General features: G+C 48.2%; 11 protein-coding genes across 11 annotated transcripts; 7 read left to right on the top strand and 4 right to left on the bottom strand.

The window, feature by feature from the left end:
* Positions 1-313: 313 nt before the first annotated feature.
* Positions 314-862, top strand: N7462_008979 (uncharacterized protein; the record flags this gene model as incomplete). Its single annotated transcript, XM_057080693.1, has 3 exons — positions 314-409; positions 541-593; positions 643-862. 3 exons carry the CDS (start codon positions 314-316, stop codon positions 860-862), a joined length of 369 nt encoding a protein of 122 aa, XP_056931021.1.
* Positions 863-1,371: 509 nt separating this feature from the next.
* On the bottom strand, positions 1,372-3,679 carry abp2 (putative ARS binding protein Abp2; the record flags this gene model as incomplete). Its single annotated transcript, XM_057080694.1, has 3 exons — positions 1,372-2,679; positions 2,751-2,999; positions 3,047-3,679. The coding sequence occupies 3 exons, from the start codon at positions 3,677-3,679 to the stop codon at positions 1,372-1,374; spliced, it is 2,190 nt and encodes a 729-aa protein (XP_056931022.1).
* Positions 3,680-4,293: 614 nt separating this feature from the next.
* Positions 4,294-6,390, top strand: N7462_008981 (uncharacterized protein; the record flags this gene model as incomplete). Its single annotated transcript, XM_057080695.1, has 1 exon — positions 4,294-6,390. The coding sequence occupies one exon, from the start codon at positions 4,294-4,296 to the stop codon at positions 6,388-6,390; it is 2,097 nt and encodes a 698-aa protein (XP_056931023.1).
* Positions 6,391-6,978: 588 nt separating this feature from the next.
* Positions 6,979-8,099, top strand: N7462_008982 (WW domain-containing protein; the record flags this gene model as incomplete). The annotated part of the gene is made up of 4 exons (XM_057080696.1): positions 6,979-7,046; positions 7,103-7,346; positions 7,410-7,559; positions 7,905-8,099. The coding sequence occupies 4 exons, from the start codon at positions 6,979-6,981 to the stop codon at positions 8,097-8,099; spliced, it is 657 nt and encodes a 218-aa protein (XP_056931024.1).
* Positions 8,100-8,359: 260 nt separating this feature from the next.
* Positions 8,360-8,629, top strand: N7462_008983 (uncharacterized protein; the record flags this gene model as incomplete). Its single annotated transcript, XM_057080697.1, has 1 exon — positions 8,360-8,629. The coding sequence occupies one exon, from the start codon at positions 8,360-8,362 to the stop codon at positions 8,627-8,629; it is 270 nt and encodes an 89-aa protein (XP_056931025.1).
* Positions 8,630-10,038: 1,409 nt separating this feature from the next.
* On the top strand, positions 10,039-10,739 carry N7462_008984 (uncharacterized protein; the record flags this gene model as incomplete). The annotated part of the gene is made up of 3 exons (XM_057080698.1): positions 10,039-10,074; positions 10,127-10,199; positions 10,267-10,739. The coding sequence occupies 3 exons, from the start codon at positions 10,039-10,041 to the stop codon at positions 10,737-10,739; spliced, it is 582 nt and encodes a 193-aa protein (XP_056931026.1).
* Positions 10,740-11,438: 699 nt separating this feature from the next.
* N7462_008985 (uncharacterized protein) lies at positions 11,439-12,079 on the top strand (the record flags this gene model as incomplete). Its single annotated transcript, XM_057080699.1, has 3 exons — positions 11,439-11,474; positions 11,619-11,688; positions 11,799-12,079. 3 exons carry the CDS (start codon positions 11,439-11,441, stop codon positions 12,077-12,079), a joined length of 387 nt encoding a protein of 128 aa, XP_056931027.1.
* Positions 12,080-13,167: 1,088 nt separating this feature from the next.
* Positions 13,168-14,250, bottom strand: N7462_008986 (uncharacterized protein; the record flags this gene model as incomplete). Its single annotated transcript, XM_057080700.1, has 3 exons — positions 13,168-13,574; positions 13,755-13,821; positions 14,212-14,250. 3 exons carry the CDS (start codon positions 14,248-14,250, stop codon positions 13,168-13,170), a joined length of 513 nt encoding a protein of 170 aa, XP_056931028.1.
* Positions 14,251-15,415: 1,165 nt separating this feature from the next.
* Positions 15,416-16,125, top strand: N7462_008987 (uncharacterized protein; the record flags this gene model as incomplete). Its single annotated transcript, XM_057080701.1, has 2 exons — positions 15,416-15,475; positions 15,526-16,125. 2 exons carry the CDS (start codon positions 15,416-15,418, stop codon positions 16,123-16,125), a joined length of 660 nt encoding a protein of 219 aa, XP_056931029.1.
* Positions 16,126-16,732: 607 nt separating this feature from the next.
* On the bottom strand, positions 16,733-17,455 carry N7462_008988 (uncharacterized protein; the record flags this gene model as incomplete). Its single annotated transcript, XM_057080702.1, has 1 exon — positions 16,733-17,455. One exon carries the CDS (start codon positions 17,453-17,455, stop codon positions 16,733-16,735), a length of 723 nt encoding a protein of 240 aa, XP_056931030.1.
* Positions 17,456-18,562: 1,107 nt separating this feature from the next.
* N7462_008989 (uncharacterized protein) lies at positions 18,563-20,602 on the bottom strand (the record flags this gene model as incomplete). Its single annotated transcript, XM_057080703.1, has 1 exon — positions 18,563-20,602. The coding sequence occupies one exon, from the start codon at positions 20,600-20,602 to the stop codon at positions 18,563-18,565; it is 2,040 nt and encodes a 679-aa protein (XP_056931031.1).
* Between the last annotated feature and the right edge of the window lie 482 nt (positions 20,603-21,084).

Here is a 21,084-nt window from a genome sequence, read left to right on the forward strand (position 1 = left end):
TTCATGGGAAGATACTTAGCTTTGAAAGAATCTTCTTTTCGCCTCCTCCAAATCCTTGTCAGTCTTACTACACTATGACCAGGTATGTTCTCTTTCCATACTTGTCATTTATCCACATCCTCGAATACCCACCATTCTGACAATATCTCATCCTTGTCTGATTGTACCCATTCTGCTATTTGCACCGTCTATCCGGGTCTGTCATCTTCTTGAATCTCTTTCTGATTCAAATACCACCAGAATCACAGTTCACTTCTACTTTCCTTTCATCGTTCAACACTCTTCAGGGAGATACTTTTGATCAACAATCAAAATGTCATCACCAAATCCTTCTAAGAGCAAGAATGACGAAAACCTGAAGCTTCTTGTGAGCTGCATTGTCAATAGCGAGCATCGCAAGCTCTTGAAGGTAAGTCAGTATGGAGAATAAAGCCTCAAAATATCTATATTGAAATTCTTGTATTCTCATCATGCCGTTCTAAAACCATCTGAGCATTCTTCATTATCCGACAGATGAACTCACACCACATTTTATTCCAGGTTGACTGGGACGTGGTCGCTAAAGATGTTGATGTACCCACTAGTGGCGCAGCGTAAGTTGTCTGCGTACTTATGAACTTTCTACTTGCTGACCCAGAACAGTCGAAAGCGCTACGAGCGTGTTATGAATAGTTTTGGTTACACTGTCTGTGGCTCTTCTAAGAGCTCCCCCAAACCTGGTACTCCCTCGAAGCGCGGCACTGTCGATAAAGTCGATGAACCGGAGCAGACAACCCCGAAGCCTACCAAGAAGCGCAAGCATCGGAGCCTTCTAACCGGCGCCAGGGATGCCGAGCCCGAGAAGGAGCAAGAGACTGAGTGATACAATTGTGTTGGATAGGAGGAGAGGGGTTGCAGGGTTTATGATGCCTTTATGTTGTTTGATTTTCGGGGCTACGACATATGGTTTCTCATACCTGGAGCTTTCCCTTACATCCCAGTGATATGATGTCTTCACGATCCGAGGAATCACCGTGGCTATGGAGCCATAGGTACCTTAATATTCTACTTTTCCTTACAAGGAGAATATTTTCAACAATCTACATTAGGCTGAGAAATGTGATCTGACTTTTTTCAATTATGCTCTTGATGTAAGATAGAATACAAAAATGGCTATTACTCACTTCTATTCATTTTTGCGATGCAAAAGGAGCTAGGAAAATAGGGGATATAGAGAAGGATATGAGAAATTACAGCCCATTAAAGGACAAACAATACTTATGAATTCAACATTGAAAGTACGGTAGGGTATCGTATCAAACAAGTTCAAGAACGCTGCGAATAACAAAGGCATGGAAAGAAAAAAGTGGCCCCTCCGATAAGTGGCGCTGTTCAGATATCAGCCATAACAGATTCCACAATCTTCCGCTTATACTGGGATAATGCCCGCTCCTTTTTCTGCATCTGCGCACGGAGCTTCATATATCGTTGCTTCCAGGTAAATTCAGAAATTCCTTGCTCGAAGTCATCATCTTCCTCGAGCTCAGCATCTGCTGCATAGCGTATTCCTGTGGTACTATGTTGAGAGTCAAGATGAGGAACCGCTTGGTGGAATGGACGATTAGGCGCAGATCTAGTACCAATGTTGCCAAGTACAATTTGAATAGATAAATAGCAAGTGGGAGCATGTTCGAAGGTAACGGTATATCTTGTGTTGAATTCGACGGCGAGTGAAGTGGCATGTTCAGCATCAATATGAATAGTTATAGAAGGGAGACTGTGGGACGATAATCCAAAATGATGCCCAACACCAAGTTGAAAAGCTAGAAGAGACCCAGATAATGCACCAGGTAGGTGGGAGTGGGTAGCACTGAAGTTTGTCACCAATTTAGAAGCTAATGCACGGCCTTCATCAGGTGTGATTGGCAGCTCCCGCCCGGTAAGTGGCACACGGAGAAGGTCGCTGGAGAGGACGCGGATAATTTCCTCTGAAGAAATTTTCATGTCTGGAGTGGCCGAGGCTTGAATTGAAACGTTATCGATATGATGGGTAGAATCGGTCTGTCCGTCTTCCTCAACCTCCTGAGATTCTCGGGACTGAAGAACTGCGCCATTCACACCATTCACCAAAACGGTAGGAGGAGTTGCAAGCCTGACTGGGGCACCAAGGTGCCGAGGAACTTGTAATTGAAGCCGACCCGGTCGTCCATTCGTCGCTGGAGTTGGGGTTTGATGATAAGCTGTTGCAGGCACAGCGCTTGAAGGGGCCTGGTCGATGACCAGTGGAGAGGACTGAACTGAGGAATTTTGAGGAGCTTGCGATGAGTCCCGACTAGGATTCACCTGGAAAGTAGAGAAAGACCCTGATACTGCTGATTTGTTTGGTGGCCGACCGCGACTCTTCCCACCTGACATGCCGTTACTGCTAGGCCAGGCTGACGAAACAGCTGGCCCGTGCCGTCGGCGACTCCGGGATTTTTCTTTGGAAGATGGGGTGACAGCCGATTGCGGCTCGGCAGACATGAGCATGTCCGATGGATGACTTCCTCTAGGGAGTATAGCGGACTGGGGATAGCCGGCGGGGAAGTCTCGCGATCCGGAAGCCTCCAATGTAAATCTTGTGCTTGGTGATCTGGCGGAGCTGGTTGTGGGAATGACGATGGTGCTGTCATCCAAGGGTCTTCCTCGCCCGGGTAGGCACTGAATGGGATAGCACTTGGTGGAAATGAAATTGCACTATGGCCTTGGAAGCCCGGTGTCAAGCCACCTACCGAGGTGTCCAGTTGAGGACGCTTTGATGATTTTTCCTCATCGAGCTCTCGCTCATCAGCCCGCTTTCTACCACGTTTGGGCTTCCATTGAGGTACAAGAGCCCGGAGAGCGAGATCCTCTTCCAACGGTACACCATCGCGTGACTCACTGACGAATGGACCGGAAGGAGGGAGCTGGGTGTAGTATGTATGGGGATGGCCCAAGCAAAACTCAAAGAAAGCATCGACGTGCATCGCATGCATCCAGCGCTAAAGACAATTAGATGGCTGGAGAGGGTTCAATGGGGTTGACATACCTTCAGCCGAACTGCATACTGTTGCACCTTTTGCGTGCTCTGCTTCTTTTCCATCGACGGCGGTTCGACTCCTAGTTCCATGGCAAGTTGAATCCATGTTTTGAGCTCCTTGTTGTCGAGCTTTCGGATCAGCTCGAAAAGCGTGTACACACTGAAGCTTTTACCGTCGCTGCGCGGAGGACAACGGAATGTTTTGCGCAGCTCCGAGGTATCAACCGAAGAGGGAACATTAGGATTACAATACAGGATAAACAAAACATAGGCAGCGTCAATGTTCTCATCTGTCACCTCACGGGATGGTAAGATGCGATTCTCGGCCTGATCGGCTGGATCTTTCATTGGATGATGCCGAAGGCCGTCAAAGACGGGCGGAGACATTGACAGACCAGAGCGTGCAGCCGATGACGGTGGTAGAACCGAGCGCATCACTCGCGGGGACGTTTGCAAGCTTCGCGGAGTTCCCTTTCGATGCAAAGAAGGCGATCTATGCGCTTCGAGCTGGCTTCTAGCACTCCCCAGCGACGAGGCACTTTGCAACGCCGACTCTAGCGTCGATGGGTATCTCGCATATTGCTGAATGACTATTTGAGACGACCCAAGACCACCGCGATTTGAGCGATCGGTTGATTCCATGATGACAGGGAATGATGATTCCATCGGACTTCTCGGGGGTCGTCCACCCCCGACGAGCGCGCGTGGAACCAAGCAGACCGACGGTTTATGATCAGATATTGTGAGTTTCATCAGATGCACTAGCCGTTACCATGGTCCCAGTCCCAAGGCAGCTTTCCAGGGTTGACAAGATAGGAGATTGAATAATGATGAATGCAACACCCACGAGGATCCCCCCGAAGTGGCTGGAAGCGCCATCCACATTCAAGCTGAGTTTCTATTTTGGGGTCACTCTTAGTGCGCCTGTTATAGCTTAGCGTTATCGCCTGAGGGTGGGGGTCGCTGCCTCGTTCCTGCCTGGTTGATGCCTAGTTGATGCCTAGTTGATGCCTGGTAGGTGCCTGGAGGGGTCACGGGCTGCGCTAGCTCTTTTCCGGAGTAGTGGCCCGCAGTCCCGGCTTATCGATAACGCGGATCGCTCCTGCCGTCGCATCCGCCAGGTTCATGCGACAGCGACCTTTTGCACACTCGTGTATCATCCTGTCTCTATCAATCGAAGCTGCTCTACGACTGGACAATAGCGCAAAACATGTTGTTGCAATCATCATTTTATCGCTAACGTCCTTTGACCAGTAATGGCGCATTCGCGTGCACGCTCGAAGTCCTCCCGGCCTGTTAGGGCAAGTCGCACCAAAGTTCAGACCTATCATGAAGAAAGCGATTCGAATGACGATTTGACTGACCGAGATAACCTTGGCGGGGAAAGGTTGAGACCTTCCTCGGTCTCGCTACGCCCGCGAAATACATCGGGAACGCGCCGATCTTATCGCGAGGATTCGTCCGATGAGGACCCTGAGGACGTCTCGGAAGAGGATGAAAACCAAGACACCGTCCCAATTTCACTCGTCACCGATAGAGTATACGCCGCGATGTCTGGATCCTCGGGCATATCTCACTCGACTGCTGCTCCCAAGCTTGCTCGCTCTTCACGCCGCAGTCGACCGACCACACGTTCCCAACCTAGGAGACCAACTACATCAACTCAAAAGTCTCATAAGGGACTTGGACAACCATTGAAAAAGCGCACGAGAATTGATGCTGGGGAAGAATTGTTCTTGAATTCTGGCGTGATTCCTCCATGGCCCACTCTTCCCTACCACATACTTCTCGATATTTTCGTGCGAGCATCTTATCCTCTAGTCAATGAACAATTGATGACACGCACGAAATCCGTCAAATGGCTCGTGGATATTGCCCTCTTGTGTCGCGGTTTTCTTGAACCGGCCCTCACAGCTCTCTATCATTCCCCGCCGTTGATCCCAGTCGCCAAGAGCCATGACTTGTTGAAGCTTCTTTCCATGCCACAAGAGACGTTGGCGCTCATTTATTCTTCAAAGGTAAAGGAGCTCCATGTCGATGCTGAGACTGTTTTGTTTTATAAAAGTGGTCCCCAGCTGGGCTACTTTGATTTTCCTCAAATGATCGAAAAAACCCCCCAAGTGCAGACAGTGCGACTTTATCACAAAGACGACTTTATCATCGGAGTTCCATCTTTCAACATTCCTCAATCTAAGTGGACCTACCCAGAATCTCTTTTTTCAGCTATTGACTGGACGGGCATCGCTCTCCGGAGTTGGGACTGGAATGGTCGCTTCTTGAATACCCTCGATCTTCTCCCATTCATGCTGGAAAAGCACCAGCGGGCTTCATTCCAAACACTGAAGCATTTACGCCTAGTTCATGTTGACGACTATCAACGAGATGATACTAGTACATTGGAGGCAACTCTTGCAGCGTCTATTCAAGAACTCCCCCAACTCGAGAGTCTGGAGCTCATTGAGTGTACTCTGATAAGCAAAACAATCTTCCTCCAGCTCCCACCCAATCTCCGTTCTCTGAGCCTTTCCAACTGCGAGCGAGTCTTTACCGAGTCTTTGACGGATTTTCTGAGAACTTGCGGCGGGAACCTCCAAGAACTCAGTCTATCTCACAACCGCCACCTGACCATGTCCTTTATCACCAATCTTGCAGACTACTGCCCTAAGCTCGAAAAGTTCAAAATGGATATTTCAATTCATGACTGGTCTAGTTACAATAACACCAAGCCTCATTTTCAGGCTCTCTTGAGTCGAACTGAAATTCCAACCTGGCCAGAAACTCTACAAGAGATTGAGTTGATCCAGCTGAAGAGGATTGATGCGCCCACAGCAGAGATGGTTTTCATGTCTTTGATCGATGCTGCACCGCGCTTGCGGTACTTGCGGCGGCTCACTTTATCCGTAATCCTTGAGATTGCCTGGCGCGAACGTGCGACCCTTCGAGAGCGATGGATACATCAATTTGAAGCCACTTTTCTACGTCGAAGTGCTCCTCCGGATCCCAATTTCCGTTCACTTCGAAAACGGCCTTTGAAAAGCATCTCCCATACTACTGATTCAGGGGTCTTTGCTGATGAATCCTCAAGACCTGGCTCCGCTGGAAGTGATCTTCTTACGCCTTCCAAGCGCCATAGCGTGCGTCTTGCACAACACAAGGAATCACCGGCGCTTGCTCTCCCTCGCCAGTCGGAACCTTCCTTTTATGGAATGTGTGATATTGTCAATGTCCGGATTGATAATCAGCGACCCACTGAGACACAACTCAACGAAAACGATTTCCTAGACGAGGAAGCTAGTGGTGACGAAGACTGGGACGGTGATGACTGGGAGCCTGCAGACCGCCACGCATGGTGAAACCCCATTCTTCGTTCGCCTATTGCTCTGCTTATCTCCAATTTCTGTTTATTTTCTTCGCATTACGGATATTTTCGGCGTTCTGCACACAGTGACTCGGATAAGCACTAGGGGCTGGAGTAGATATGGACATTTGGGGGGTTATGGGTTGACGGGTTCAAAATACGTGTATTCGGGTGTCTTAGTCGATATTTGTATCCCTACTTTAGACTTAGGAGGAATCGACCTTTACTTTTTATACACTGATACAATTTCTCTTCGGTACACGGTATACTGTCTGTGTTCTAACCAAGCTACCAAGACTACGAGAAATGCAGACCGAGGGAATAGTTGTCTGCATGTCCAACCTATTTATGAATTCCCAGATCTCATTTGCTCGACATGTTTCACAGGCCGCCAGCAATCCAAGATTATGAAAAGATTGTGATGCACTGTTGCCAAGTCCTCCGCGGCCTGGATCACGTTGACGGTACGTGATCGCCAAGCCAAGGCTGGGGCCCCACACGATCGCCTAGCACCTCCATCATCTCACTTCGGAATGTTTTATTCTCCCCGTCAGTTGCCTCCAATCCTCTGACTGAGAGCAGAATGGCGCAGGATGCCCCTTCGGATACGGCTGGTCCGTCTTCGCCTCCACCACGACTCCCGGACGGCTGGTAAGTCGCCAGTAAGGTCATAGCGCTCGTTCGATATTGACAGCATACGTGTCCAGGCTCCCTCAATGGGAGGGCGTCCAACGCAAATGGTATTATGTCCAACGAGCCACAGGTAAATCGCAATGGGATATTCCAACCGAACCGGTCGTTTTGACCCCGTCCACAACGCCGACATCTATCGGGACGGGTCCCTCGCAAGCACCACCATCACGGCAGTCAACACATAGCCCCCGGGGGTTCCCAACTGGGAATACATTGGTGGAGCGGATGGAATCGGTGGCGGACAGTGCGAAACTTTCCGTAGGGAATCGCGCTCATTATGTCTGCATATACATTACAAGAATGGCACTGATGGCCGGATAGAGTGCTATTGGCTCCCACCTTAATGGACTGCCAGAAAATCCAACACAAAGCTCCTTGGGAACTCAGGGCTGGCAATTAAATCAGATCAGCTTGCATGACGGCCTCCCCCATCCACAGCAATTTGGATCTAGTCGCGGCGGGTACGCATCGGTATGTCGGCTTCTTGGGTGAAGACTGGCCTTTACTTAGCTATTTTCAGAATTCCTTTCCCCAACGCTCCTTTCCGACCATGGGACATGGCGGGTCTGCAATATATACCGGCCCTGAACAGCCTCACCATCCTCTAAACTCGCAGCATATGGTACAAGATCCCTCTCAACCGATCTGGGGGAATGCTGCTGGCGTTAGGCACCCGTACCCAAGCAAACTCATTGCTGACCATCGTATGGGCCCCTATACGAATGAATCGTTTATTCTAGGTTCACAACAACCTCAGAATTACACCCCGTACACTTCGTCCTTGCATAGTCTAGACAATCAACCTTCCGGTCCCAGCGTGGGGTTTCCCACACCACAAAGGCAGTGGCAGACCGAGCAAGTGCATACGAACCTGAGTCATTCTTCCAAGATATCGCCGCCACAATTTGGATCTTCGGATTCATCCCGGCCACTGTTCAGCTCTTACCCGACACCACAGACTATGATACAACCACCAGGAGAATTGGCATCAAGATCAGTGCAATCGCATAACAATACCAGTGCAACGGCCGGCTTTGGGGCGGGTCATGAAGCATTGCACACAACTCATGGGGCCTTCTCGCATGATTCCCGTATTGATACTACAGGCCACAGCCATACATTAGGTCCTCAGCCTCTATCTCGTTCTCTTTCTCATCAAAACGCCAATTTCCAGCAACAAGGAGCACCCCCCGGAGAAAATATGATACATTCTTCCTTCCATGGATACCCGATGCAAGCCTCGGCTTCGTTGCAGGCCCAATATCAGAACCATGAAATGGCACGGACACGTTCTGGACCTGGGTTCAACCAAATGGCGTTTCCTATGGTCACGGGAGCTCAATCCAGCACCCAATACTATCAAGATCTCCCGGTCCAAGCTGGAGCTGCCCAATATTTGGCTTCACAACATCAAAATCAAGACCTCGGCTTGGACGGATCATTGGGGCACCCCGGGGTCAGGTATCAGTACCCGACTGCTCGACCAGATGGTCATTCCAGTCATTGGGTCAATCCTAATCCCCCTCAAGGCTCTCGTATAGCATCATCAGATTCTCAGTTTGTCAGCGGCCCTTGGGCATCGACGCCGCCCACACACGGGGTCCCAGAACCACGTCTTTATGAATGATGGCCATCTATAAGGGCCCAGGTTGAATTTCAAGAATACAAGCTGTCTAGGGAAATGAAATAGTTCTTTGAGCTTGGATTATGTTTATTATTTCATGATAGATTTCTTTTGTCGTGGACAGTATTCTGTGGAAAATGGGATTTTTCTCCAAGAAAATCTTTGATCGTGAGCAGTAGACATTCATTATATCAAGTATTTTCAAGTATATTCCTAGGCACTACGAGAAATTTGGTGCAGTCAATTCATGTTTATTCAAATAAACATGGGCAAGTCATCGAACCATGTGTTTCCACTCCGTTCAGCGCACGTGCTGTACACGTGACCTCATTAGACCTAGGTCGTAATTATCAACGTTTCTTATGAATAATAATTCCAGTAAAACCTTTGAAGATCATTCTGCAGTAGGTAAAGGCAGTTCACTGTACTACTGATGAAATTGAAGCAATTCTTATCTTTGTTTGATCACTGGCTCTTTTACAAATCATGGACCTACATGCAAAATGTTTACCTTGAACGCTGTCAAGTGTGAAAAGTCCATGAAATCCATGATTCATCCTGACTTGAGAGGCATTCAAAGCATATATATGATCAGTATCTGCATTGATACAAGATTGTCGATAGCCAATTTCTGTTCATCAATTACCAATGCGTTCGGAACCATTTTTAATCGTGCTTACAAAGGTACCAGAAAGATATTCAAATACCTTGTGGATCAGAGCCAGGGTGAGTTATGTCCAATCTAATAACTCATTGAGTAGCCAATTACATTTACAGAGCCCTATAATGGCATCAATGTGCAGAATACCTCAAATACTGAGCTGATCACCAAGATCACTTTCTAGAACCCACATACTGATATCATGCTTGGCGGATTGTGAGGAATTTTCTACACCCAGTTTTTTGGGGGTGAGTTAGAAGCACAAAACCGGGGAATGGGCGTCCAAATAGCGTCAAATCAAATCTCATCGAAGATCTCACCAAGGCTATCTCATTATCATAGACTTGGGCATTCACATGTTCTCAAAAGCCTAGAAAGAATCCATCACGTCTGGCATAAATTATGATCCCACCTGATATTAGAAAATATATGAATTGTGAAAAATCTGAATGATATCAGTAGCATGGGTTCTCTCAAGGCTCAAATTGAGACGATATCCAACGCCCTGTGAACTGTGTTAGTAGCCTTCAGGGAAAGTTTTCACTTTGTGCGCGCATTCAGAAATGTGAGAGAGAAAAAGATATCAAATCACCATCTCTCTCCTCTCCTATTGTTCTGTTCCCACACTAAGTTCTTTCCCCGACGACCTCTAAGTCTGTGGCACAATGACTATCATGTGGAATCCAGACCATGACACTCGTGTGAGCCCTTCATACATAGATAGCTCTTGTGCAAGCACTGAATATGCTACAGCTTCTCATTGCAATCTGGGAGACGGCAGACCGCAAGTTCGCATGGCGAGAGGTAGCTCAACGGATGGGCGGCAGTAAGTAAATTCATTCATTGAGCTCGTTATGTGCCATTCAAATCGCCAATCAAGTTTTTTTCCTTAGCATGTACCTCAGATGCAATCAAGCAACATCTGCGTGCTATCAAGAAGCGCCGCGACGATAAGTTGGAGGGGGAAGAGGCGGCCAAAGAAAAGGCCAAGGTCAAGGTCACGCCGACTCGACTCAAGTTGAATCCGCCCAAAACTCCAACAACCAAGAAATTGGACGAGAGACTTTCTCCAGGTTCCTGGCATGATTATCCCTACCCTGGTGCTACGGTCAGAAGGGGTCCGAGCGACCGAATGTCATCTACCAAGACCCAAGCAGTGGCGGCTGCCAGACTTTCCTCGTCCCCTGTAAAGCGCTACAGCTACCGGGCTCGAGGGACTCCTTCACGTGGTCTTTCTCGTGTCAATGTTCAAAGCCCACACAGCCCATACGCGAACCCTCGTTATTCGTTCATTGACTGTGACGAGGACCATGAGTACGCCGACAACAAGGAAGGTGGCAGTGATTCCGAGGACGACACCTTCTAAGCTGAGTTTTGATCCGTCTTTTTGACAGTTCTTTCTCTTTTGCACTTGACATTTCAGGCGGGGGAGAATTTTAAATACACCATTTTCTGTAGATGAAGGTTTCGCGGTGGGAGGAGATGGCACTTGCTTTGTACTCATCGACCAGGCTTTCTCGTCATTCTATATCTTCATGTATCCCAGCATGAGACTAACAAATCAATGCAAATTATGAATAATTAATGAGCGTTTAATATGTCAATAAAGAGCTGGCGTCACCTTGTGGCCTATTTTAGATGATTTAGTTTCTCATAACTCAACATCATGTGAGGAAATGACTTGCTTTGGAATCCTGATGGCTCTCGAGAAATTATTTTGGCTTCTCATCCATTTCAAAAAACTAAATACGCGGTCTTCATGGGGTGAGAGGAAGGAATTGGATGAGATGACTCGTAGTACCCTCACGAACGCTAACTTATATGCCGCGAACGGCCAATTGTTGGAGGCTTTTAGTGGAGCCTCATAGATGCGCGATATGACATAACCCAAAGTTCCACTCATTAGTATCTCTCTATCATCATCATCTGCCTCGACGGACTCTGAATTGGGCATACCTCACCCCGGATTTTTGATCTTCACGTCTCCCTCCTACAACCTCTTCGTTCTCGCACCCGATCTTCCACGTTGACATCACCATTGACAAACACCAATAAGACCGTCAAAATGCCCATGATCTGGGATGACAAGGCGGACGCCAAGGTATGTAGACCATGAAAGAAAGCTGTAATGTAGGATGAAGATATGGTTCACGGCTGCTTCCTCGTCATGACTACTCCTCTAGTGACAAACATAACATATCTGCAATCCCGATTATATACGGAGAGCGCTAACTCCGATTCCCAGCTTTTGGTTGGCATCATCGCCACAGGCACCGGCGTCAACTACGATGCCCTTGCGGAGTTTATGGGTGCTCGTAAGTCATGTCTGAGATCAACTTTCACTTTGAAGATCTAAACTCCTCACAAAGTGATCGCATGAAACACAGATGGCCCGAAAATACAGCTAACATCTATATCTCTCTAGCCTGCACGGTGAGTGCCATCAAGCACCGCATTGCACGAATCAAGGAAAAGGCCGAAGTCTCCGTGGCCCTCCCCCGCGCCTCTCCGTCCAAGTCCAGCCCGGGCCGCAGTCGAGATTCCCGTGGGGGTTCCCGGGGCCCTAACAGGAGTCCGGGTCAGAAGCGCGCGTTCCTCATGAAAGCCACCAAAGCCACCATGGAGAAGGTTAAGAGCGCTAGCGTGACCAAGTCGGCTCAGTCCGAGGCTGAAGTCACCTCCGAGGAAGACCTGTCTTCCGCTTAAACGAACCTGTCCAACAACCACCCCATCTTCAGGCATCAACCCACTAGAGTAGCCGGGATCCACGCTTGCTCCTTCACTACGCTAGGGAATGGTGGCAGTGTGATGGAGGGGCCAATGAATAAGTCTTTCGGGACCAAAATTTGCCTTCAAGTTTTATACTTTTCTTTTCTCGTGTTCTACAATAACCGGTTGGTTTTGAATCTGCAGTTTTCATTCAAGTCATTTTGCTTTACCGAAACATCACAAGGGTTTTTTATTTTGTTTTTCAAGGCGAGTACACCAGACAGTGAACAGACTACTCCGCCATGCATTGCATAGGGCGAATAAAGCCATGGCACTTGATCTTGCGATCATCTATCGAGCATTTTTACTTGATTCATAAGTACTATATATTTTCATAGCCTTAGGAAGCACCGTGAGACCCCAATTGAGACAAGTGATTCCGAGCAAGGCATGTTGACGGGCCTGTGGCGACCTTAACCGGTTCTTTAAAGTGGCATGCCTGCGAATGACCTGCATCGATCTAGCCAAGGGGAAGAAGCCCCCCCCCCTCCCCAAGGGTCCGCAGTATATTGGTCTTCCAATTCCAGGTGTTCTAAAATTATCAGACTGCCATGAAGAAATAATTTGGTCCTTCATTGAGGGGGAGTGAGAGGGACCAAATATTCAGCAGAAATAACATGGAGAGTCCAGTGCCCGGCAATACATGTCTAGAGCATTAATACAAATTGGAGAAAGTGTTGATTTACGACTTTCTGATTTCGCTTAAGCTAAAGTTAAATGCCGCTACCGCGTATTCAACTGACGTCCAGAATTTTGGAGTCCACTGAGCCATAGAAAAGGAAACCCGTGAAAACTAAAACGCCCCAGGGTTGGTATGATTACCAATAGCAATTTAAATCAATACCCCGAATGAAGTTTGAAAGATTCACGAAATTAAATGTCGATGAGCCATGAAATGCAGATATCCCGAAGTGCGAAAGAACGTCTCATGTTCTCCTGGAGGTTTCAAGTCAATACCTTCCTCTTTGTTCTTTCATGTCTGAGCAAGTAGTGGCCATACCTACAACTGGAATCATGAATAGCAATTAGATATCATTCTCGGGGCCGTCATCCTCTTTCTGTCTGTTGCCAGATACCTCCGCCTCAGAGTCCTCCCCGATCTTTCCGCCAGGACCTCGAGGAGTAAGGGGAGCTTTGGAAATCGCGGCCGGGGAGATTTCATCCGCAGTCTCGTGCCCATTGTCATCCACGACGAGCTGCTCATGTTCGAAATCTTCTTCGGTCTTAGGCTTGGACTCAGGGCTCTTCTCACGTTTGCGCTTGCGTGCACTGGTTGGACTGCCCGATGCTGCTTTTCTTCCACCGCGACCGCGCTTCGAAGGTGTAGATGTGTTGGAGGTGATACCAAGACCACTAGTCTTGGACAGTTCACGGATTTTAGAGATTCGCTCCTTGATTGCACGTGGGGTGGGCTTTGCCTCCGCATCGTCCGCTATTCCAGTTAGCAACTCGATCGTCAACGTTGATAAATCGTAGTAAGGATCCTGGCGCCTCTCAACATCAATATCCATGAATTCAATTCATGTAGGGCAAATTCGCCATCGGTTAAGGGTATAATGTTTTCAACCCGGTGATTTCCTGAACAGGGAAGGAATTGCTCAAAGCAACTTACGCCAAGCTGCGGCCACCTTGGCAGTGTCAACGCTAAGCTCGTGGGTTTCGATTATTTTGAGCAGCAGCTAGAAGATGAAGAAGCATGGTCAGCTCGGGAGCGAAGAAATTCTTTGAGAAAACTCCGTCGGTGAGGTTAGTGTTGGAATGGCATGTGCTCAAAAGAATGAAGACATTGAATTGACAAGAAAAAGAGCCCTATATGACAGCCTTTGGAAAATTTTGACGAAGAAATTGATAGTTTAGCCAGCCTCGATGACTTTGATCTATCACCGGATCTCGAAGTTGATCGGGATTAGGCCATAACTTCGACGAATATTCTGTGAGAGCAGTGGAGACAGCGTACTTTCCATGGCATGTGCTAGGGCAGCAGGACAGAAGAGGCATTTAAAGGCAGGCCATTGAATTTGGATGAGTAGAATGTCTCAGAATAGGTGAAAGAACTCCTGAAGACGTACCGTTTGGTCCGCTGCAGCGGTCCAACGAACCTTGGACATCGTGAATATCGATGCTGGGAAGTTGTAGCGGGTCGAGTAGTTGATCCTTGCTCCTCAAATTGGGGGGAAAGGAGAACAGAAGACGGTGTGGTGGCGAGGAAAGGCTGAAGTTAAGGAAAAAAGAGGAAGATGGAAAGATCTAAGCAAGAATGAGAGGTTGAAGCGGGCAGACGACTTTGAGTTAAGGCAATTCTGTCGCAGGGAAGCCTTCCTTAGGTTAGTCTCTCTGTGAAGGCAATTCAACACGTGACTGAAAACGTACTACATCCTCAATCAATATATATGGGAATAAGCCTTGGAAATTTCTCAGCTGCGTTGAATGAGATCTGGAACCGATGGACCAAGTTAAAAAGCAAAATAATTTTCTGGCTAGAATGTATTAGTGGCCCGCCAGGCATTGTGGCATTACAACTTTGTCACTCTATTTCTCGCGCTCCATGCCCTCTCCCTGAGTATCAAAAAAATTGTCTGGATTCTTTTGATGGTAGCTTCAGTGTTTTAGATAGGGCTCTATTAGTCACGTGGGAGTTTCACTTGTACTTCACATATCTTGAAAGCAATGAATAGTGCATCATACTTCCAGTCAGTGTTTGAGACTCTAGAAGTTTATTTGTAGTTCTTTCACTTTATATGCGTGTCATATTGATAAGGCTTCTTTAATCATTTGGGAGTCACATATCACGCGGGCCTCGTTGAAGATGTTGAACAATGCACAACAAACAAACTGCAGCAATATGTCTCACTGCAAAACACCCGAGGGCTCTCTCTATCATCTTATGCACCACGGGACTTGATAATTAACTACGTCTTTTATGTGAGTTTGCAAAACTTCGAATTCCTTGAACGTCCGACATTTCCCTCGATCATTTCTCCTTCAGCACATTACAACTCCTTGAACAACACTCAACACTTCCCTGGATCTTTTCTTCTCCAGAATTTTAAAGATCTTTGAACAACACTCGATACTTCCTCTGATATTTTCTTCTTCAACACCTTACCTTCCTCAACGCTTCCCGGTCTTTCCTCACCCACGTTCGTCATACATCAAGTGAGATTAGCCAATATTTTCTTTGCTTGGAAATTCCTTCCCCAATCAAACTTACCTTTTATCTAGAACACGTCGCTCAAACAAAACCACAGATCCGATTACAAATAAGAACTCAACATGAAGGTTGAACTCGATCGATTTATTGCAGCTATTCTAGCCTCAAACTGGGGCATGAAAGTATGGTCCCAAGATCTAAATGAAAACTGCTGAACTGATGATGATTCTAGATTGACTTCTCAGATGTCGCAAGGTTTTACGGACGAGGCGCGACGCGCAATACCATTGAGCACAAGATCCGTGGATTCCGGAAGATGGCGGAGGCACTCCGTGCAGAAATAGATGGACCACATACCCCAAATAAGTCTGCATCAATTTCCCGAAAGCGAAGCGCAGGAAGTCAGCAAACAAGCACAGATTTGAAGTCAAAGCGTGCCAAGTCCGGAACTGGAGCCCGAATCATTACAGATCTCGAGAACTCAAAGACTTTCATTGATATTGATGAAGAAGAGATTACTCCGATCAAGACAAAGATCAAACAGGACAACCACATCACGCGCAGCCTTTTAGGTATCAAAACTAGTCCTTTCGATGATTTGTTCACGGTTCTCGATGACCAGAATGAAGGCATTATTGATCACGTGAAAAACGAACTCGACGATGTTGACATAACAACAATCCCAAGTCAACTACCCAGCCTGCAACTGGAAACGGACTTTCACTTTGACAGCCAAAAGAATGGCTATGATCTTTCCCTGCCATCCTCAAACTTTCATGATCCAATGGTATCTTCCAAAGCCTATGGTGCTGCCTTTGATGACGAGATCTGAGATGATGATATTGAAAGGGGAGTAATGGCATACATGGATTGCAAATCTTTATTATTTACAAGGGAGAAGTTCTCTTCCTGCATTCAGTGCAGTAATTTTGAGGTTTTTTTTCTTCTTCGGCTTAGTGCACTCTCCATTACTGGATATGGCATGCGTCACGGCTTTCACAATTGCGAGGATTCGTTTATCAAGCTCCAAACTCCATGGTTTGCTATGATGGCGTTACATCATTCTGTTTTGTTCTCCTTTTTCTTTTTCCACCCTTTTACACACTGGAGAGTGACTGAAATTTTTGCATGGCCAAAGGAATGGACTAGGAAATCAATATTTCAAAAGACGAAGGACATATTTGCTAGATATTATTGCTTAAATCCTAGAGCGTGCAGTATGATATTAGCACTGGTAAGAAATGCGCCACCGAGCATGCAAAAGTTTGCATCGCAACAGGTAAAACCCAGGGTATCTTCCCACGGCATAAAGAGCAAATCACCGACATCAAGTAATTAAACCGATGACCAGAAACGCCAGAAACACCGCTAAATTGCATTGAAAAATGAATGAATGAAAGAAGAAAAAAAAGCATTGTCTGTCCATGGCCTTGAAATCATCACTGTGCGCTGTCCTCATCTAGGGCATGCTTGTACTTTTCCAGGACAGATTTCATAGTAAGCTTGAAGCAATCGAAAGTTTTCACAATAGAATCAAGGTCATCTGGATCGTCGGCAATCGCAGTGGCGAAGCAGCGCATCTGGGATTCCATCGCCACAACTCCGTTGTTCACCATGGCGACGACATCGCCACGAAGCATATCCACTTGAAGTTCATGATTGGTACTGTAGTGAATAGCGGAACGGTAAATAGGAGCCGGAGGAAGATCGTCATCTTCGCCGTCAGATTCATTCATACTGGTCACACCACCATGTTTTTGCAGCACGTCTCGGTTACTTGCAGAAGAGCCTTCAGGGATGTTTTGGTAGAACCCACCCAGTGAGGATGGAGGCACAGGAGATGAAGGTGCCGGCGACTCTAGAGTTTGGTTACTAGCCTCCCACGAGAGCATGCGGCGGCGGCAGGACTGCCACGAATACGAGCGACCGGTTCGTGCATGGAATTCAGAAGACACCTGACGCCAAAAAGCCTTGGTGAATGAAGAATAATTTGCACTCCCTTTGCGGGCATGACATATTTCACGAAGAATTGCATCTTCCTGCGGTGTGAGCTTTTTGCCCCGACCACCCCGTGGCCCAGTCATCATGGCGGGACCGGGGAGCTGAGCATGAGGGAGCTGGGCATGCGGCAGCCGTGCACCACCCAGAGTGGAAGAGTGCATTTCGTCCGACATGCCGGCTGCAATAACTCAATTAACCATGTATGCTCATGCTGCCATCGGCTTGCCTTGCCTTCTTGGTGCAGACTTACCGAAGCAGAGGCGCTTGGCCGTTGAAATCCAGGCCTGTGGGTTTTGCAGTGGAGATCAACAAGAATGTATCTGGTGGAAATCATCATTTGACCTTTTCCGCCGTTAGCGTGCGACGGACGCGCTAATGGACGCGCTAGCGCCTGTTAGCGCCCCACGTATCGGGACGCGTCCGATTATCAACCTTTTTTTTTGGAAGCGCGATTACTCGTTAGGCTTGCTAGTCTTCATTTTACTAGCAGAGAACGTTATTGATCTCATAAATCTAGTTCCTAGAGTTTTAAAGAATCAAAGGTCGCCCAAGAGTCGCTGGATTGCTGTTCCCTGGACAGTTATTTACTATTATCTTGTCATTTCCCTACAAGATATCTTGCTTTATGCCGCATAGACAAAAATGTTCAATGAATGAGGCTCGATTGACGACAAATCTAGAACTTATAATATACAAGAGCAAATTAGTACTCATCCAGGTGCTCTGGGGTCGGACCCGGACGGGTATCAAACGAGGATTGGAGACCGTTTGACATTGCTGCGTCCTAGGCCGTGTCTATATAGGCCAAAATTGAATCACGACGGGAATGTATAGGTTCAGCAACCTGATGGTCAGTATCGTTATCAGTGTCTCTGAGGCTCATCGTTCAAGTGCATGCAGATAAGGCATACTTATCCCAGTGTTCCTTCCAGGATCGATTTTCTACGTGTTGTGAAAAAAATACAGCAAGGAGGTAACTTTCTGCCTTTTTCCCTTAAATCTCAGGGAATAATGGAGATGCTCGGTGAGAAACACCAGGTTCCTAGTATTTGTAGCTTGCTAAACTATGTAATGACAGTGGTAGAGGGCTGGGTGCAAATGAACCCCTCCATGTTTATGTATTTGCTCTCGCATTCAGTAGCGATCTCATAATTCGTAAAAAGGATGACCAGTCAGCTACTTTGAAAAGGAAGAAAAAGGGGGCCCCGCCGCGCTGGATTAAGCTTGATTGTTGAACGATAAATTTGACGTTTGTGTCGGAGCTGCAATTAAGTCCAGGTGTGGTCTGCCAAATCGTGGCGAGCACGATCACAGTTAGCCTTACCGGTGTGAGTGTAGCAGAGACCTGCCACACCAGCTGCCCACATTGCGCCGCACTCCCACATCACAATGGCCAAGTCCCACAGCTCCATGATCTTCTGTCCGTGGGGGTATGCCAATTCGGCAGTGAGGACAGCCCCGACGAATTCGCTCTCAGCCGGGAGACTATCACCTCCTTTAACATACGCAAGCACCGGGTTCACAAGTAGATTAACGACGGCGCGAGTTTCGGGCAATATTTCGGTATCAAGAAGGGCTTCGAGCCGTGCCTCAGCGCTGGAGAGGGGACCTTCTCCGCGCTCAACCCGAGTACCCTGCGATCGGAAATGCTCCAGCTCGGGTCTTCCTTCGGGCATGATGGGACTGATGGCTGCGGTAACATCAAGGTCGGTTCGGCCCAGGAGGGTGATAGGTCTGTGCCGGCAGTTCGAAAGCTGCCACCAGTGGGTGAAGAGGAGGCAGAGGGCGGCCGGATTGTAAGGATCGTTGTTTCGGTACCAGATCATTGCGCCAATGAGGCGCGCGTAGACTTCAGCGAGTGCATTCTCCTCCAAAGATCCTCGTGTCAGTGAGGGGATGATGTTGCTAACTTCTCCACACATCATGTCGGGCCCGAGATCAATCCAATCGTGTGCGACGCATCCAAGACCAGCAATAGCAGCCATCTGCTCGCCGCCCCCCGAGTCGTAGTAGACATGGCAGAACACCGCATCCGCGAGTTTGTACCGGGCAAGCCGATCAAGATCGTTCCACACCACCATACAGGGACTGGATTCAATCGGATCATTATCCTCAATGATGGTCTTCTGACGGACACATCCGTAATTACAGCCCTTGACGATGCGGATATCGTCGATATGCGGTCCGGCGGAGGCAGATGCTTCAGCAGAGGCAGTGACCTCCGCGAAAGCAAAGGAGAGTCTGTCCGCCATGGCAGAGGTATCAGTGCCGATAGAGTAATCCAGGACAAAAGCCGAGTCCATAACAGCCCACAATCCAGAGATCGAACCACCGTAGACACCACGATTATAGCCCATCGACATGGAGAAGATACTGGTATTGATGAGAGGGCCCTCACAAAGTTCTCTGGCGAAGAGATCATCGGTAGCTTGGTCTGGCGAGTCGGCCACGCCACTTAGCTTCGGAGCCAAAGGCTTGCGAGCAACGCACCAGCTGGGAACTTCAACCGCGCGCACCTCTGCAAAGTCGAGGGCCTCTACGCTTGCTCCACTAGTGATCATCTTGTCACGAGCTTCTAGAAGAGCAGCGGCATCGGAAAGGAGACCAATAGCACAGTCAGCGGCATCTGCCACACGCGCGTTGCGCATCCAAGAGATACTTGCAGCGGCACCAAGCACGCCTTTGGTCAGGGCAGTGTCGGTACGACGGGCCAGGTTCACCGTGGTGGTCAGAGTATCGGTCTCAGGGACGTATTGCTGGGAGAACTTAGGCGATCCAGCCTCGGTAGGACTGATGCCATGGGTCTGCAATGCCCAGCAGGGAGCTCCATGAGGTGACTCGCGGACAAGTCCTTCTCCACGGACGTGGGTGGTGCGCCAAGTCGAAGTCAGACAGACCGTGGCAGCAGGATCCACGGCCGAATACTCATCAGTACGATCACCCCAATGGGAGACGACCGGAATGCAATCGAACGCGGGCGAACGGCTGAGGCCGCCGCTGACGACCAGCCCGGGAAGGAGATCGGAGATGGGCTGGTCCGAAGACTTCACTGCCAAAGGCCGGCTAAGCTCATTGGTACGGGCGAGAATCTTGTAAAGTCGGGCTCGATTATCGCTATTGTGCCGGGCAGCAGCCTTTTTATCTCTGAGTTCCAAAGGCGAAACCTCGGCCGTGTTGGAGATGAAGTCGGTCACGTCCTGGCAGGAAATCCGTTTATTGAAAGAATGCTGATGATCCGCCCGAGGATCAACGAGCCCACCCCGAACAGCGATCTCGGGGAGCTCCTTAACCCGAGCTATATAGGGCATTATGAAATGAAGTAGAGGCTTTGATGGAGATATGAAATTTATAAGTAGGAAGAAGAGTAATCTGTTGATTGCTCTACTGGCTTTCTTCCCTGCTCTGGGGATGTTCTCTTTATATCTTCTCTTTCTCCATGACCACCCTGTACCCGATAAGTAAACGAGGCCAAAGCATCCCCGATGACTCTGTCCGAAACACTTCCAAATCAATTGCACATATGCTGATCCTCTAGTTCTGGCCTCAACATACAAGTCTGTAAGAGATCGTTACATATGCATCAGCACGGATCCTTACTACTGAATGCAATGATACAAGCTACCATCGAATAAAGTAGCGCATGCGGGGAAGATTGCCTGAAATTTTCTGCTAGCATACACACTTTATGCAACTAAGCTTAGATACACTAGATACATCGGAAGGGTCAAGTTTGGCTCAGGAAACGTGGTGCGACCTGTGGCCGAGTTGTGCAACCGAGAGTCTATATGTG

This window comes from Penicillium macrosclerotiorum (genome assembly GCF_028827735.1).
Source record: "Penicillium macrosclerotiorum strain IBT 26536 chromosome Unknown utg000008l_segment0_segment0, whole genome shotgun sequence".
Classification (NCBI taxonomy): domain Eukaryota; kingdom Fungi; phylum Ascomycota; class Eurotiomycetes; order Eurotiales; family Aspergillaceae; genus Penicillium; species Penicillium macrosclerotiorum.